The sequence below is a fragment of the Protopterus annectens genome, chromosome 3.part1 (genome assembly GCF_019279795.1).
Source record: "Protopterus annectens isolate FY-2018-M chromosome 3.part1, PAN1.0, whole genome shotgun sequence".
Taxonomy (NCBI): domain Eukaryota; kingdom Metazoa; phylum Chordata; order Ceratodontiformes; family Protopteridae; genus Protopterus; species Protopterus annectens.
Window position 1 is genome coordinate 1,645,296,855 of NC_056732.1, and position 14,335 is coordinate 1,645,311,189.

The 14,335-nt window shown below is 37.5% G+C and overlaps 1 protein-coding gene across 4 annotated transcripts in view; it reads left to right on the forward strand.

Annotated features, from left to right (window-relative positions):
* The window catches only part of AKAP9 (A-kinase anchoring protein 9), a 3,155,794-nt gene that overhangs the window by 2,782,617 nt on the left and 358,842 nt on the right, over positions 1-14,335 (forward strand). For all 4 annotated transcript variants that reach the window (XM_044067665.1, XM_044067666.1, XM_044067667.1 and 1 more), the window contains one exon: positions 4,002-4,152. In XM_044067665.1, the coding sequence (XP_043923600.1) occupies positions 4,002-4,152 (151 nt within the window). The remainder of the gene's footprint in view (positions 1-4,001; positions 4,153-14,335) is intronic.

The following is a 14,335-nucleotide window of genomic DNA, read 5'->3' on the forward strand; positions in this document are numbered from 1 at the left end:
TGCGTTAATTTGTCTAGGGCTAGGCTTGAAATGGTCCACTTGGGTATAGAGCCTACGACTAACTTATAAACATTATCAGAACTGTATGTGTTAATTTGTCTAGGGCTAGGCTTGAAATGGTCCACTTGGGTATAGAGCCTTGAAATGGTCCACTTGGGTATAGAGCCTACTACTAACTTATAAACATTACTAGAACTGTATGTGTTAATTTGTCTAGGTCTAGGCTTGAAATGGTCCACTCGGGTATAGAGCCTACTACTAGCTTATAAACATTACTAGACCTGTATGTATTAATTTGTCTAGGGCTAGGCTTGAAATGGTCCACTTGGGTATAGAGCCTACTACTAACTTATAAACATTACTAGAACTGTATTATGTGTTAATTTGTCTAGGGCTAGGCTTGAAATGGTCCACTTGGGAATAGAGCTTACTACTAACTTATAAACATTACTAGAACTGTGTGTGTTAATTTGTCTAGGGCTAGGCTTGAAATGGTCCACTTGGGTATAGAGCCTACTACTAACTTATAAACATTACTAGAACTGTATTATGTGTTAATTTGTCTAGGGCTAGGCTTGAAATGGTCCACTTGGGTATAGAGCCTACTACTAACTTATAAACATTACTAGAACTATATGTGTTAATTTGTCTAGGGCTAGGATTGAAGTGGTCCACTTGGGTATAGAGCCTACTACTAACTTATAAACATTACTAGAACTGTATGTGTTAATTTGTCTAGGGCTAGGCTTGAAATGGTCCACTTGGGTATAGAGCCTACTACTAACTTATAAACATTACTAGAACTGTATGTGTTAATTTGTCTAGGGCTAGGCTTGAAATGGTCCACTTGGGTATAGAGCCTTGAAATGGTCCACTTGGGTATAGAGCCTACTACTAACTTATTAACATTAGCAGAATTGTATGTGTTAATTTGTCTAGGGCTAGGCTTGAAATGGTCCACTTGGGTATAGAGCGTACTACTAACTTATAAACATTACTAGAACTGTATGTGTTAATTTGTCTAGGGCTAGGCTTGAAGTGCTCCACTTGGGTATAGAGCCTACTACTAACTTATAAACATTACTAGAACTGTATGTGTTAATTTGTCTAGGGCTAGGCTTGAAATGGTATACTTGGGTATAGAGCCTACTACTAACTTATATACATTACTAGAAATGTATGTGTTAATTTGTCTAGGGCTAGGCTTGAAATGGTCCACTTGGGTATAGAGCCTACTACTAACTTATAAACATTACTAGAACTGTATGTGTTAATTTGTCTAGGGCTAGGCTTGAAATGGTCCTCTTGGGTATAGAGCCTACTACTAACTTATAAACATTACTAGAACTGTATGCGTTAATTTGTCTAGCGCTAGGCTTGAAATGGTCCACTTGGGTATAGAGCCTACTACTAACTTATAAACATTATCAGAACTGTATGTGTTAATTTGTCTGGGGCTAGGCTTGAAATGGTCCACTTGGGTATAGAGCCTTGAAATGGTCCACTTGGGTATAGAGCCTACTACTAACTTATAAACATTACTAAAACTGTATGTGTTAATTTGTCTAGGGCTAGGCTTGAAATGATCCACTTGGGTATAGAGCCTACTACTAACTTATAAACATTACTAGAACTGTATGTGTTAATTTGTCTAGGGCTAGGCTTGAAATGGTCCACTCGGGTATAGAGCCTACTACTAGCTTATAAACATTACTACACCTGTATGTGTTAATTTGTCTAGGGCTAGGCTTGAAATGGTCCACTTGGGTATAGAGCCTACTACTAACTTATAAACATTACTAGAACGGTATGTGTTAATTTGTCTAGGGCCAGGCTTGAAATGGTCCACTTGGGTATAGAGCCTACTACTAACTTATAAACATTACTAGAACTGTATGTGTTAATTTGTCTAGGGCTAGGCTTGAAATGGTCCACTTGGGTATAGAGCCTACTACTAACTTATAAACATTACTAGAACTGTATGTGTTAATTTGTCTAGGGCTAGGCTTGAAATGGTCCACTTGGGTATAGAGCCTACTACTAACTTATAAACATTACTAGAACTGTATGCGTTAATTTGTCTAGCGCTAGGCTTGAAATGGTCCACTTGGGTATAGAGCCTACTACTAACTTATAAACATTATCAGAACTGTATGTGTTAATTTGTCTGGGGCTAGGCTTGAAATGGTCCACTTGGGTATAAAGCCTTGAAATGGTCCACTTGGGTATAGAGCCTACTACTAACTTATAAACATTACTAAAACTGTATGTGTTAATTTGTCTAGGGCTAGGCTTGAAATGATCCACTTGGGTATAGAGCCTACTACTAACTTATAAACATTACTAGAACTGTATGTGTTAATTTGTCTAGGGCTAGGCTTGAAATGGTCCACTCGGGTATAGAGCCTACTACTAGCTTATAAACATTACTAGACCTGTATGTGTTAATTTGTCTAGGGCTAGGCTTGAAATGGTCCACTTGGGTATAGAGCCTACTACTAACTTATAAACATTACTAGAACTGTATGTGTTAATTTGTCTAGGGCCAGGCTTGAAATGGTCCACTTGGGTATAGAGCCTACTACTAACTTATAAACATTACTAGAACTGTATGTGTTAATTTGTCTAGGGCTAGGCTTGAAATGGTCCACTTGGGTATAGAGCCTACTACTAACTTATAAACATTACTAGAACTGTATGTGTTAATTTGTCTAGGGCTAGGCTTGAAATGGTCCACTTGGGTATAGAGCCTACTACTAACTTATGAACATTACTAGAACTATAGGTGTTAATTTGTCTAGGGCTAGGCTTGAAGTGGTCCACTTGGGTATAGAGCCTACTACTAACTTATAAACATTACTAGAACTGTATGTGTTAATTTGTCTAGGGCTAGGCTTGAAATGATCCACTTGGGTATGGAGCCTACTACTAACTTTGAAACATTACTAGAACTGTATGTGTTAATTTGTCTAGAGCTAGGCTTGAAATGGTCCACTTGGGTATAGAGCGTACTACTAACTTATAAACATTACTAGAACTGTATGTGTTAATTTGTCTAGGGCTAGGCTTGAAATGGTCCACTTGGGTATAGAGCCTACTACTAACTTATTAACATTACTAGAACTGTGTATGTGTTAATTTGTCTAGGGCTAGGCTTGAAATGGTACACTTGGGTATAGAGCCTACTACTAACTTATAAACATTACTAGAACTGTATGTGTTAATTTGTCTAGGGCTAGGCTTGAAATGGTCCACTTGGGTATAGAGCCTACTACTAACTTATTAACATTACTAGAACTGTGTATGTGTTAATTTGTCTAGGGCTAGGCTTGAAATGGTACACTTGGGTATAGAGCCTACTACTAACTTATAAACATTACTAGAACTGTGTGTGTTAATTTGTCTAGGGCTAGGCTTGAAATGATCCACTTGGGTATAGAGCCTTGAAATGGTCTACTTGGGTATAGAGCCTACTACTAACTTATATACATTACTATAAATGTATGTGTTAATTTGTCTAGGGCTAGGCTTGAAATGGTACACTTGGGTATAGAGCCTACTACTAACTTATAAACATTACTAGAACTGTATGTGTTAATTTGTCTAGGGCTAGGCTTGAAATGGTCCTCTTGGGTATAGAGGCTACTACTAACTTATAAACATTACTAGAACTGTATGTGTTAATTTGTCTAGGGCTAGTCTTGAAATGGTCCACTTGGGTATAGAGCCTACTACTAACTTATAAACATTACTAGAACTGTATGTGTTAATTTGTCTAGGGCTAGTCTTGAAATGGTCCACTTGGGTATAGAGCCTACTACTAACTTATAAACATTACTAGAACTGTATGTGTTAATTTGTCTAGGGCTAGGCTTGAAATGGTACACTTGGGTATAGAGCCTACTACTAACTTATAAACATTACTAGAACTGTATGTGTTAATTTGGCCATTTTCTTCTTGCCATAATTGTATTAGGATAATATGTATTTTTTGCTCTTAGGTCAGAGCTGTCAGTGAAAACAGCAGAAGCAGATGCAGTGAATGACAAACTAGTAGAAGAACAAAAGAAAGGACGAGAGCTGCAGTGGGCTCTCGAGAAAGAAAACGCCAAGGTGGAAAGGAAGGAAGAGCGGGAACGAGAAGAACTTGAGGTAATTTGCTGTGCACTGTAGTACAGATGTTAAAGTAGAGTATTTCTTTGTATGATTGAGTTAACTGCATTTCAGTACTACAGAATATTCTGCACTGCACTTTATGTCTGATTTCACATCAGTTTTAGTTGTTCGTAGCTGTCAGGAATGTGACACTCTGTCCTGAATAATAAGTCCTGTAAAAAGTTCAAAACAATGTGCAACTTCTTTATAGAATTCCTTCTAAAACTTAACATTCTTTGGTGTTTAATTAAAAATATTTGGTTAGATAAAAATCTTTGTCATTTTCTAAGTATTTGAACAACCAATCACTGTACAGTGAAAAAAATGTCAATAGCACAGAACAGCTCAGGGACAAAAAAAATATATTGACTCAACAGAGCAGGTTGAGCATAAAAAGCCTCAGAATCACAGGCTTGACTCTGGACAGGAAGTGAAATCCACGGGAAAGATACATGCAGAGCTCTAACTAGGAAAGGGTGAAGGGGGGATAGCTGCCCCAGGTACAAGCTGCTAGGGGATGGAATCAGCAGGTGCCATTGAGATGCGACTACAATATTTAAATGAGTACCAGAACTGCATTTTGTGTTTATGGCTGAAGATCATTGTGTGGTAGTAATTGTGAAAAGGTGATTATTACAGTTATAGCAAACATGCTACAGCAGTTACAGGAGTACAGAAGAGTTGTTTCTGTTTTCAGCTTTTGGATGATTTTTATTTATTTTCTCACATTCCAACGGCCGAGAGTGCCAGATGACACTAGCTTTGGTTCTGGGTACATGATCAAATTCCATCTACCAGAAGTCTTTACGTGTATCCTGACGATCATTAGCATCCCCCTTTCAGCCGAGCAGTGCTAGAAAATGGAATATAAGGACACCAACAACTGTTTTGTGTAGGCACAGCCCATATTCTTTAGAGCTAAGGGGTAAGTATCAAGATTCTGGAAACTCCTGCTGCCACTAGCAGCATCTGGAAATCCTGCAAAACAGGAACAGCATAATAAAAACAGGGGATATCTGTCTGCATCCTCACTGAAGAATTCTGAATCTGCTGAAGGAAAGCAGCCCAAAGTAGAGAGCACTGCAGTCATCCATCCAGGGCGATACAAGTGCTTGAATGACTGGTGATGGGCCACAAGGCTAGTTAAAATGTTTGGCATAGGAAATGTTCTGATGGTGACAGTAACATGATCATAGCAGGCATTACCTGGCTATTACATAATGCAACCTGTTGGAAAAGAACCTTCTGAGGTCTCTCGTTTGGCATGTAAATTCTTTTTACTCCATAATAAATATGAGAGGAATTATATAGTAGTCAATAGATTACTTGCAACGTAGTAGCCGCTGACCAAGACTGAATTTGAGATGACTGCTAGGCTACTACTTATCCATTTAGTGATGCCTTCCAAGCTTTCCCTCCACTGTAGCAAAATCATACTGCTGTGAGGAGAGATGTAGTTGGGTATCCTCCATGTAACAGTGACACCTTAATATACCCTTCTTTGACTGACATCACTCAGTGGTAGCATATAAACTGTTTGCAACAGATAAACTAAAATCAAGCCATACTGCACTCCACAAACCAGTTGATAGCTGTCTGAGGAATTTGTCAGAGACTGCCTGCTGGTGATGCCCAAAGAGGTGAACCCTGCAGAGGTCTGGATATAATTACACAGTGTGATTACAGGCAGTTGATAAACATGCCATGATGTGTGGTGACAATTGCAGAGTTGTCGTCAAAGATGAGCAGAATGAATTGTAACAGCTGGTCATGGAAAACACTGGGCTGGCAAGGATTAGCATGTTTTTGTCTATACATAAAATACTTTCATGATAACCTTGCTGATAAGATTGGTCAGTAGTTTTACAGAATGCAAGCGTCAAGCAAAGGTTTCTTAAGGACACTGTCACAGATCGCCTGCTTTTTACTAGCTGGAGAGACCCTGTTTTTAGTAGTTTGACTGCACATTCTTAAAAAAAAAAAAAAAAAAAAAAAATCCAGACCCTTCCAAATAGCTTTATTTTTCCTGATTCAGTCACTTGTACATGGGATAGAGGAATTAGAATTTTATCTTGTCACAGTTAGTATGTTCAGCGTCATCTTGGTAGTAAACTATCCAATTGTCACATCCACCTGGAGCATGTTGTGTCTTACACAGGCAACCTTTTCTGCAAAGATCCAAACTGTTTCATGTTTTTAGGTTGGGTTAGCTTTTGGTTTATATAACAAGTACAGGCTGTAATGAAAGTGCATTTTTTAAATTTTATTTATTTAATTTTTTGGAAGAGTTGGGGTCAGCTTTTTTTTGTAATTACTACATTGCATCTATTTTTTACCCATAGACCTAGAAAAAAAAGGATGATGAACTGACAAGTTTTAAATTCTTCTAATCAGTCTTTGCAAATTTATTTTTCCTAAAACTTAAAGAAAAAATTCTGAGCAAAGAGAAGCATTGTCATTTTATACTGCTTTCACCAGATTATCAATAAAATGCTATTACATTCTTAAGAATGTCCTCAAGAATGTTACATTTCTTTATGCTTTTTATACTTATTATCAACCAGTTATCAGTCTTTCAGTGATTGATCAGCCCATTCATTTTCTTTGAGGTAGTAACCAAACACAGGAAAGTTACAAAGCCAAAGCTGAAACCAAGGTAGCAATGGATGCACGATAAATGAAATCCAATGCCAAAAGTATATAAAATTATTTCTTTAATAGACCATGCATTCCACAAACTTGTTCACATTAAGCGCTTTCATCCACACTAAGGTGGACTTCATCAGAATAACCAGCAGTATTCACTAACTATTTTTTAAAAACTTTCTGGCGCCAAAATCTGCCCATCTTACAAATGTAAAGTAATATGGTATCAATTTTCATTGTATTAACCATTGATGAAAACCACAATATTAACACTCATTCCCTATCAATTCATCCATTCATTTACTCAAAATTCAATATAAATGAGATCGATAACATGCAATACATATATAAAATATATAATATAAAAATGTATTTGCAAGAAATGTATATACAATAGATTTTGATTAGATGAAACTGTATAAAACAGTATGAAATCAATATAAAAAATCAATAAAACATCTATAAAACATCTATAAATGTTTAAGTTAGGATGAGAATCATGGTTGAGAGACTGAATATGTACACTAACCAAGAATATGTATGTATGAACATAACCATCCATCTTGTCATCGCACAATATGTATGCCACACAAATATATGTACTAATCATAAATAATCATAAATACTGAGGGGTGAAATATGGTGAGGTGAAAAGTAATACATACCTATACTAGCACAGTTGCAAAATAGGTTTTATGGTAATGTACTCATTTAATCCAGGTTCTCTAGCGGCATCAGTTAATATTTGCCATATTATTTCTTTTTTACTCAGCCGTGCCTTTATATTTCCACCACGTGAATCTATTGTGACCTGGTCAATTATCGCAAATTTAAATGTGTGTACATTACCATGATGGTCTCAAAATAAAATCTAAAGGAAATGCTGGCAGTAAAACAGGCGTCGCTATTGGTCTATACATTCCTTCAACCAAAGGTCTATGATGTGTAGGACAGACAACACCACAACAATGTGGTACATCAACTTTGCCTAAGGCTCACTCGTGCCCTCTTTGCGAATGTAATGTTCTACGGAATGTGAAGTTAAAGCTACATACGTTGAAAGCAATTTTTGTACCAAGAAAAACATCCTGAGACTGTTTAAGCAGGAGGACCACGGATGCCCACGAATGGATGCTGACATCTTGACATCTTCAACCAGAAAAAGAAAATGGGGACTCTAAGAGATAGACTTATTTGCATTCCCCAACCAAACAATCACCAAAGAAATTCTGCACAAGGGCCGGTCACGCTACTTGCTTGGAAGGTGGACTCTATCTTTGATTGGAAAAAAAACACAGCATACATTTTTCCACCACTTCCTTTGATGGCAAGGGATCTACACCATAATTTGTTTTTGTCCACCTCCCTGTCCACCTCCCCAGTTTAGCTCACCTATTTCTATGCACTGCGCTTAAAAACATCCTTGAGACACATAGTACACATGTACTGTAAATGGTGTATGTAGATAGGAATGCATCTGCTGCTGCAATCTACCACCTACCCGCCTGTCCTCCTTCCCTCTTGCCCCATCTTAGAAGCGGCTGCCCATCCTATTATGGTTCTATTTGTTGTTATTTGTATGTATATACATTATTTTTGTGTTTTTTGTGTTTTTTTGTGTTTATTGCATTTATCCAAATTTAGCCTTCCAAGAGGCAAATTTAGCCTTGGGGCAGGCAACACTGAGGAAAATGGCATCGGGCGAAAATAGTGATGCCTTTATACCCGAATAACTGCACGCCGGGTGAAGTGTGGGACAACAGCGAGGCCACTACCCAGACTTTGGAATTTGGCCACCCGAGGGGCTGCCTGACGACAGGACAACCCATTTGTAAGGACTGCAGATGCATTCCTATCGGACATCTACATTTATGGTAGGTACAAAACTGTACTTTTTGCTATATGCCTGTATAGTGCATTATTTGTGTCCTTAGTTCTGATACTATAAAGGTGATTGTATATTCTCCTTTTAAAATGATGTTCTGTCTTACTCTTACCTATATAGTAACCAGTGCATGGCATATATTTTGCTAAGTATATCACATTTCTATTATTACAATTACCTTGCCTAAAATTAATATTAGTCCTAGTGACATTATCTAATATTACGCCCTTCATATCCAATATTGCATGGCACTGTCTACAGCACCCACATTTACTAGTATATTTACCCTGATCATTCTTAACTCTTAGCATAGGTCCAGACTCCATTTTTCCTTTATATTAGCTCCCATTTTGTGTACAAATGGTGCTTCACCCAATAATTTCTTTATTTCATGGTCCACTGCAATAATATTCCAGTTTTTCCTGACTATATTTTTTATGTGATTAACATAAGGAGAGTATTCTAATACACATGCCCCATTATAGAGTACAACAGTATTTTTCTCCAATACTTCTGATTTCTTAACCAGTTCTTTACCTAATAGGGGTAGATATTTATTTCCCCATTCACTCACTACATATTTGATGACATCATTCAACATGTGAATGGGGTAACCTCTGGACTTGAACATAGTTCCAATATAATTAATTTCATCTATCATATCATCATGGTTAAGATGTCATACGGGCAGCTCTAATACATTGGCCCTTGAATATGTTCTTCATCATATTCCTAGGGTGATTACTAGTATATTCTAAGTAACTGTTAGAAAAAGTACTTTTTCTAAATATTTTAGACTGAAAACCATCATAAGAATTAGAAATATGTGTCCAAATAAGAAATACCTTTTGGGCTACATGTGTATGTGAATTTTAGAAATGTACTGGAACTATTTAAAAATTCTATAAAGGGCTGAATGCTCTCCATGTTTCCATCCCATAAGATAAAGATGTCATCCAGGAATCTGGAGTAGTAAATCACATGTTTGTAATAACTACTACTAAAAAGCTTGGTAGTTTCCCATTCCAACATTACCAGGTTAGCAAAAATAGGGGCAAAACCCACCCCCATTGCTACTCCCCTAGTCGGTCTGAAGTTCTGTCCTTCGAAATGTATATAGTTATACTCTAATACCATAGACATTAAATCCATTATCAAATTTATATTGTCCCAATCCAAGACAGAAAACTTTCTTAAACTGTTACAGAAATCCTCTAAACCCTGTTGTTTGGGTATGCAAGAAAATAAATCAATAACATCACTGGTAATGAAAATGATATTTTCTTTCCATAGATAAGTAGTTAATTTTGCCAAGAAGGACCATGAATCTTTAATTAAATGTGGAATGTTGTTATATATGGGTTTCAACCATCTATCTATGACCACACCCAATGGGTTTATTTTAGAATGTCTACCTGACACAGTCGGATGAAAAGGAGGCTGTTGAATATTTTTGTGAATTTTAGGTATGCCTACTATGGTGGCGAGTATAGGATGTTCAACCTTCATATAGTTATACAAATCAAGGGTGATACGATTGTCTAACAAAAATTCCTCAAAACAGAAATCAGTGCGTTTATATCCAATATTTATCTCATTAACTGAAACGGTTTCATAATTTCCAGTTTCATATAATATCTTATACATTTCGTTAATATAATTTAAAGAATTATACAAAACGGCCCCACCCCCCTTTTCTGGTTTCATGACCCTTATATCTTTATTATCAATTAGCTGAACCAATACTTCTCTCTCACCTTCAGATAAATTGTCTTGAAACCTCGATTTTCCCATTTGTTTGTAAATTTTGTAAATATCGTTAGTCACTGATTTCTCAAAAATTAACAAATTGGGATGGTGGGGCGGTACAAATGTACTTTTCTTTAGTTCATCATGTACATATTGCTGAGTATTATTTCTAAAATATAAAGCTAAATTTAATTTTCGAATATATATAATTTAATTTCCGTAATGATATCAACCAAATTGAATCTGGACCTTGGTATATATTTCATTCCCTTAGATAACAAGGTAAAATGTTCCTGCCTAATATCAACACTGGTGTAGTTATATATCTTAAAATTATTATAACTTTTAACTATATCATCACTTAAATCGGAATCTATTTCTTCACCAGGGTGTGTTGTTTCTAATGCCATGATGTGGCTGTCTCCCACCATTGATAATTCGCATTGTATGTCTGATTCTGATTCCAATCTTTTCTTTGTTTCCTCCACTTCCAGTTGTTTTTCTGCTCCATAGGGGCTACATTTTGTCTCCCTCTCTGAAAATTTTGACACCTATAATTGTCATTGTTTCTTACTATTCTAGTATCTGTAATTTTCTTGGATCCTTCCTGATAACTCATTGCTTCCTTTTTCCACAAATATACCTTATTGTTTTTGTATTGATCAACATCTCTCTTCATTTTTTTATTTTTTTACTTTTCTTATTGTAAATAGCCTGCGCTTTTTTATCAGCTTGGCTATATTGCATTTCATACAATTTCTCCCATTAAGGGAACAAAATGTCATCAATAATAGTATTGTTCAGTCTCTCAACCTCAGCCAACAGTTTACATAATTTTTCATCATTTTTCTTAATAAGCAATTTCATAAATTCAAACCCAGATCTATTGAATAACATACTAAAATCTGATTTAGATTGTTCATCCACGTACACTCCCATGGGAACCTTGAAAAATCGCAGCCCCACGGCTAACTATATTTAAAGCAATACATTTACTCAAACAGGCATTGTCAATTTTAATCCCCTTGATAGCAATCAGATTTTTGCCCAAACTATATATTAAATCTTTTAAAGTTCCTTGACTAGTTATATGTTGTTGACTACTCGTGGGTCAGCTTGAGTTTCAACATTAAATTCAAAGTCTTTAGACAAAAAAACAGTCTAATTGGTTAACACCACTTCCAACACTGGTGTTGGGAGCCACACAGCCCCTAGGGCACGTACAACAAATAACAGTACTTTTTTGGTGGGCCAAGCTCTTATTAATGGCTGTAGAGTAAGTTTTAGTGTTCATAGGGCGTTTAGGTCTCTCGCCCATGCGTTCACTTTCCCCGTTAATGTTGAAAATCAAAAAATCAAAGGTGTATTCCTTTTCAGAGGAAATACTTCTGTTGCGGATATCTCCTTTAGTTTTCGAACCCCCAGAATCTCCAACCGCTGGTCAACTGTTACCGGCTCCCTGGCCGTTGGGTATCTCCGACTGTAACGAATTGCTCCTGATGTTGCAAGTTTGCAACATCCCCTGCGTACCTTGACCTTTACCATCCGCTTGGGAGAATAGTTCTCTCAATCTAGTGACACAGGAAACCCATCATCCAGGTACCCATCAAGTTTCTTTGTCTTTAATGACTTATGTCCCCTGCCACGCTTATCTGATGCACACTTGCTTACTCAAGACCCACTATGCCTACCCCCTGCAAAGACATTGTGCATGACCCCATCCCCCCTACCCTCACCTCACCCCAGGAAGGCTCCTTCGTGTAACATTTGGTGTAACCAAGTTCATGTTTTTCTTACTTCACCTGAGTCAGTATTGCATGAAACAGGATTCCCTCCCTCCTTCCCTGAATTGGCAAGCTGTCATCAGATTCTGAGTTCCTCCCTCCCTGTTTGGCTTATTTTGCACTGGAGTCACTAACCGAGTGTGGGTCATAGTTGGAGCTTCAGTCCTGTTTGCCCCAAAGATGGCTTATATCAGAGCATCTCATCTGAAAATGCACACTATCCCCTCCTGGCAGACAAAGTTACTGAATCATCTGAATATGTTGAGCATACCTCTCAGCTGTACAGATTTATGCGGAATGTCCAGATTTGTGCCTCAGATATTTGGTCTGTTCATGATAAAATCTGTGGTTTTCTAGCAAATCACTGAGAATTGAAGTCACTAAATAATGATTTCAGAATTCATATCCTTCAGAAAATGTATGCGAGCACAAATCCTGTTATTCTAACAGCTTTCTAAGTTTATAAGAGCAATATTTATTATTTGTCCCTATTTGTTAGACCTCTATCCCCCCATTATTTTAGCTTTTGTCCAGATTTCTTATGATAAGAGGCTGAGCGTTTTGATGTTGAGTGAAAATGGGTAGTACAGGGCAATCTGAAAAAAAAACACCTTGCTTTGCATTTATGATAAAAATGTGAATATAAAAGCTTTACAGCAGTAGTGGAATCTCATTCTGGAAAAGATAAACGTGTGTTCTTTTCATGCGACCTGAAGAACTGGAGTATTTTTTTTTTGCTTTGCAGCCTGCCATCCATCAGCCCTCATACGATCATTTATTTCCTTTGGCAAGAGATGATTGTGGAAGGCTGTCATCCAGGCAGTCATCACAGCTTTTTTTATGGTATGGCCCTAACCCCTTTCCTGGAAGTTGATGTAAACGTTAACATATGTGACGGTTTGCTATACCTTTCTCTTTGGGTATATATACCGTGTGAATATGGCTTGGCCGAGCCAAGCACACATCCTGAGCACATACACTGCATGCCATGCACCTCTTCACTAGTATTTGTCAGTAGTGCAGTGAATACTTCCCACCCATAGGATGGACGAGCACACATCAGCAGGTCACTCCCACCCTGTCCTGCCCAGCTAATCCAGTGACCAGGCTCCTAATCTATCTCTGGTTCTCTGTGATATAGTGTGGGCCTCATCCCTCTGTACCTTGATAGTTGAAACTTTTTTTGACCCAAAATAGACTTCAGCAGAAGACTAGTAAAAATACAGTTGTTTGGGAGATGCCTCTTTATTACTAGTTCAAAATTAGGTGCTTGTGGAAGATGAAAGAGAGAAATTCTATGAAAAACGAGAAGGTTGATGAATCAGTAAGCCTGATAGCTAACTGAAGTAAACGCTTCACCTCTCCCAGCAGAACCTTTCTGTATCAGTGACACAGAAATGAGAGCACACGTAGGAATGAACAAAACAGTTACACATGTCAAAAGTAACTAAGCAGCAGTTGAAAAAATTTGTATGTATTTATTTTTTACTCTGTGACAACTGCATTTTGATCTTTGGTACTTTATTAATGATATCTGAACTAAGCAGAAAGGAGCCAGCAGTAAAGTATACATATTGTATGTTTATGCAGTGGCTGCTTGTACGTCTTCATGACATTGTTACATGCACAGATTAGATTGATCGTGGCATGAGTGCCAGAGCCATAGAACCAGAGGGAGGGGGTGCCCCCCCAAACTTTTACAGCTGCAGGACCTGTCGGAAAAAATGACTGAAGTGGAATTTTTATGCTAATATGGATTCGCGTGCAGAAGTTAAACTAACTAAACTAGCTGTTCTTGTTCTCTTATTGCTCTGTGTTACAGGAGTTATGCTGCTACTGTTCTGCTGGTGCTGCCAGAGCCAGAGTCATGCCTGTAAGGAGAGTTTGTTCTTTCATTTGCAGGAGTTATGCTGCTCCCCATGTGTGTGTGTGTGTGTGTGTTTGTGTTTGTGTAAAATGCCCCAGTTAAGTATACCTGGTGGTTAGTATTACTCAGGCTCAAACAAAATCCTGAATTCTCTACCCATAACACCACCTGTGATTCAGGGAGTTGAGTCCATAGCCTTCAACTGTCCAGATTTTCACAGAATATTTGGCTCATGCATTTGGTCTATTC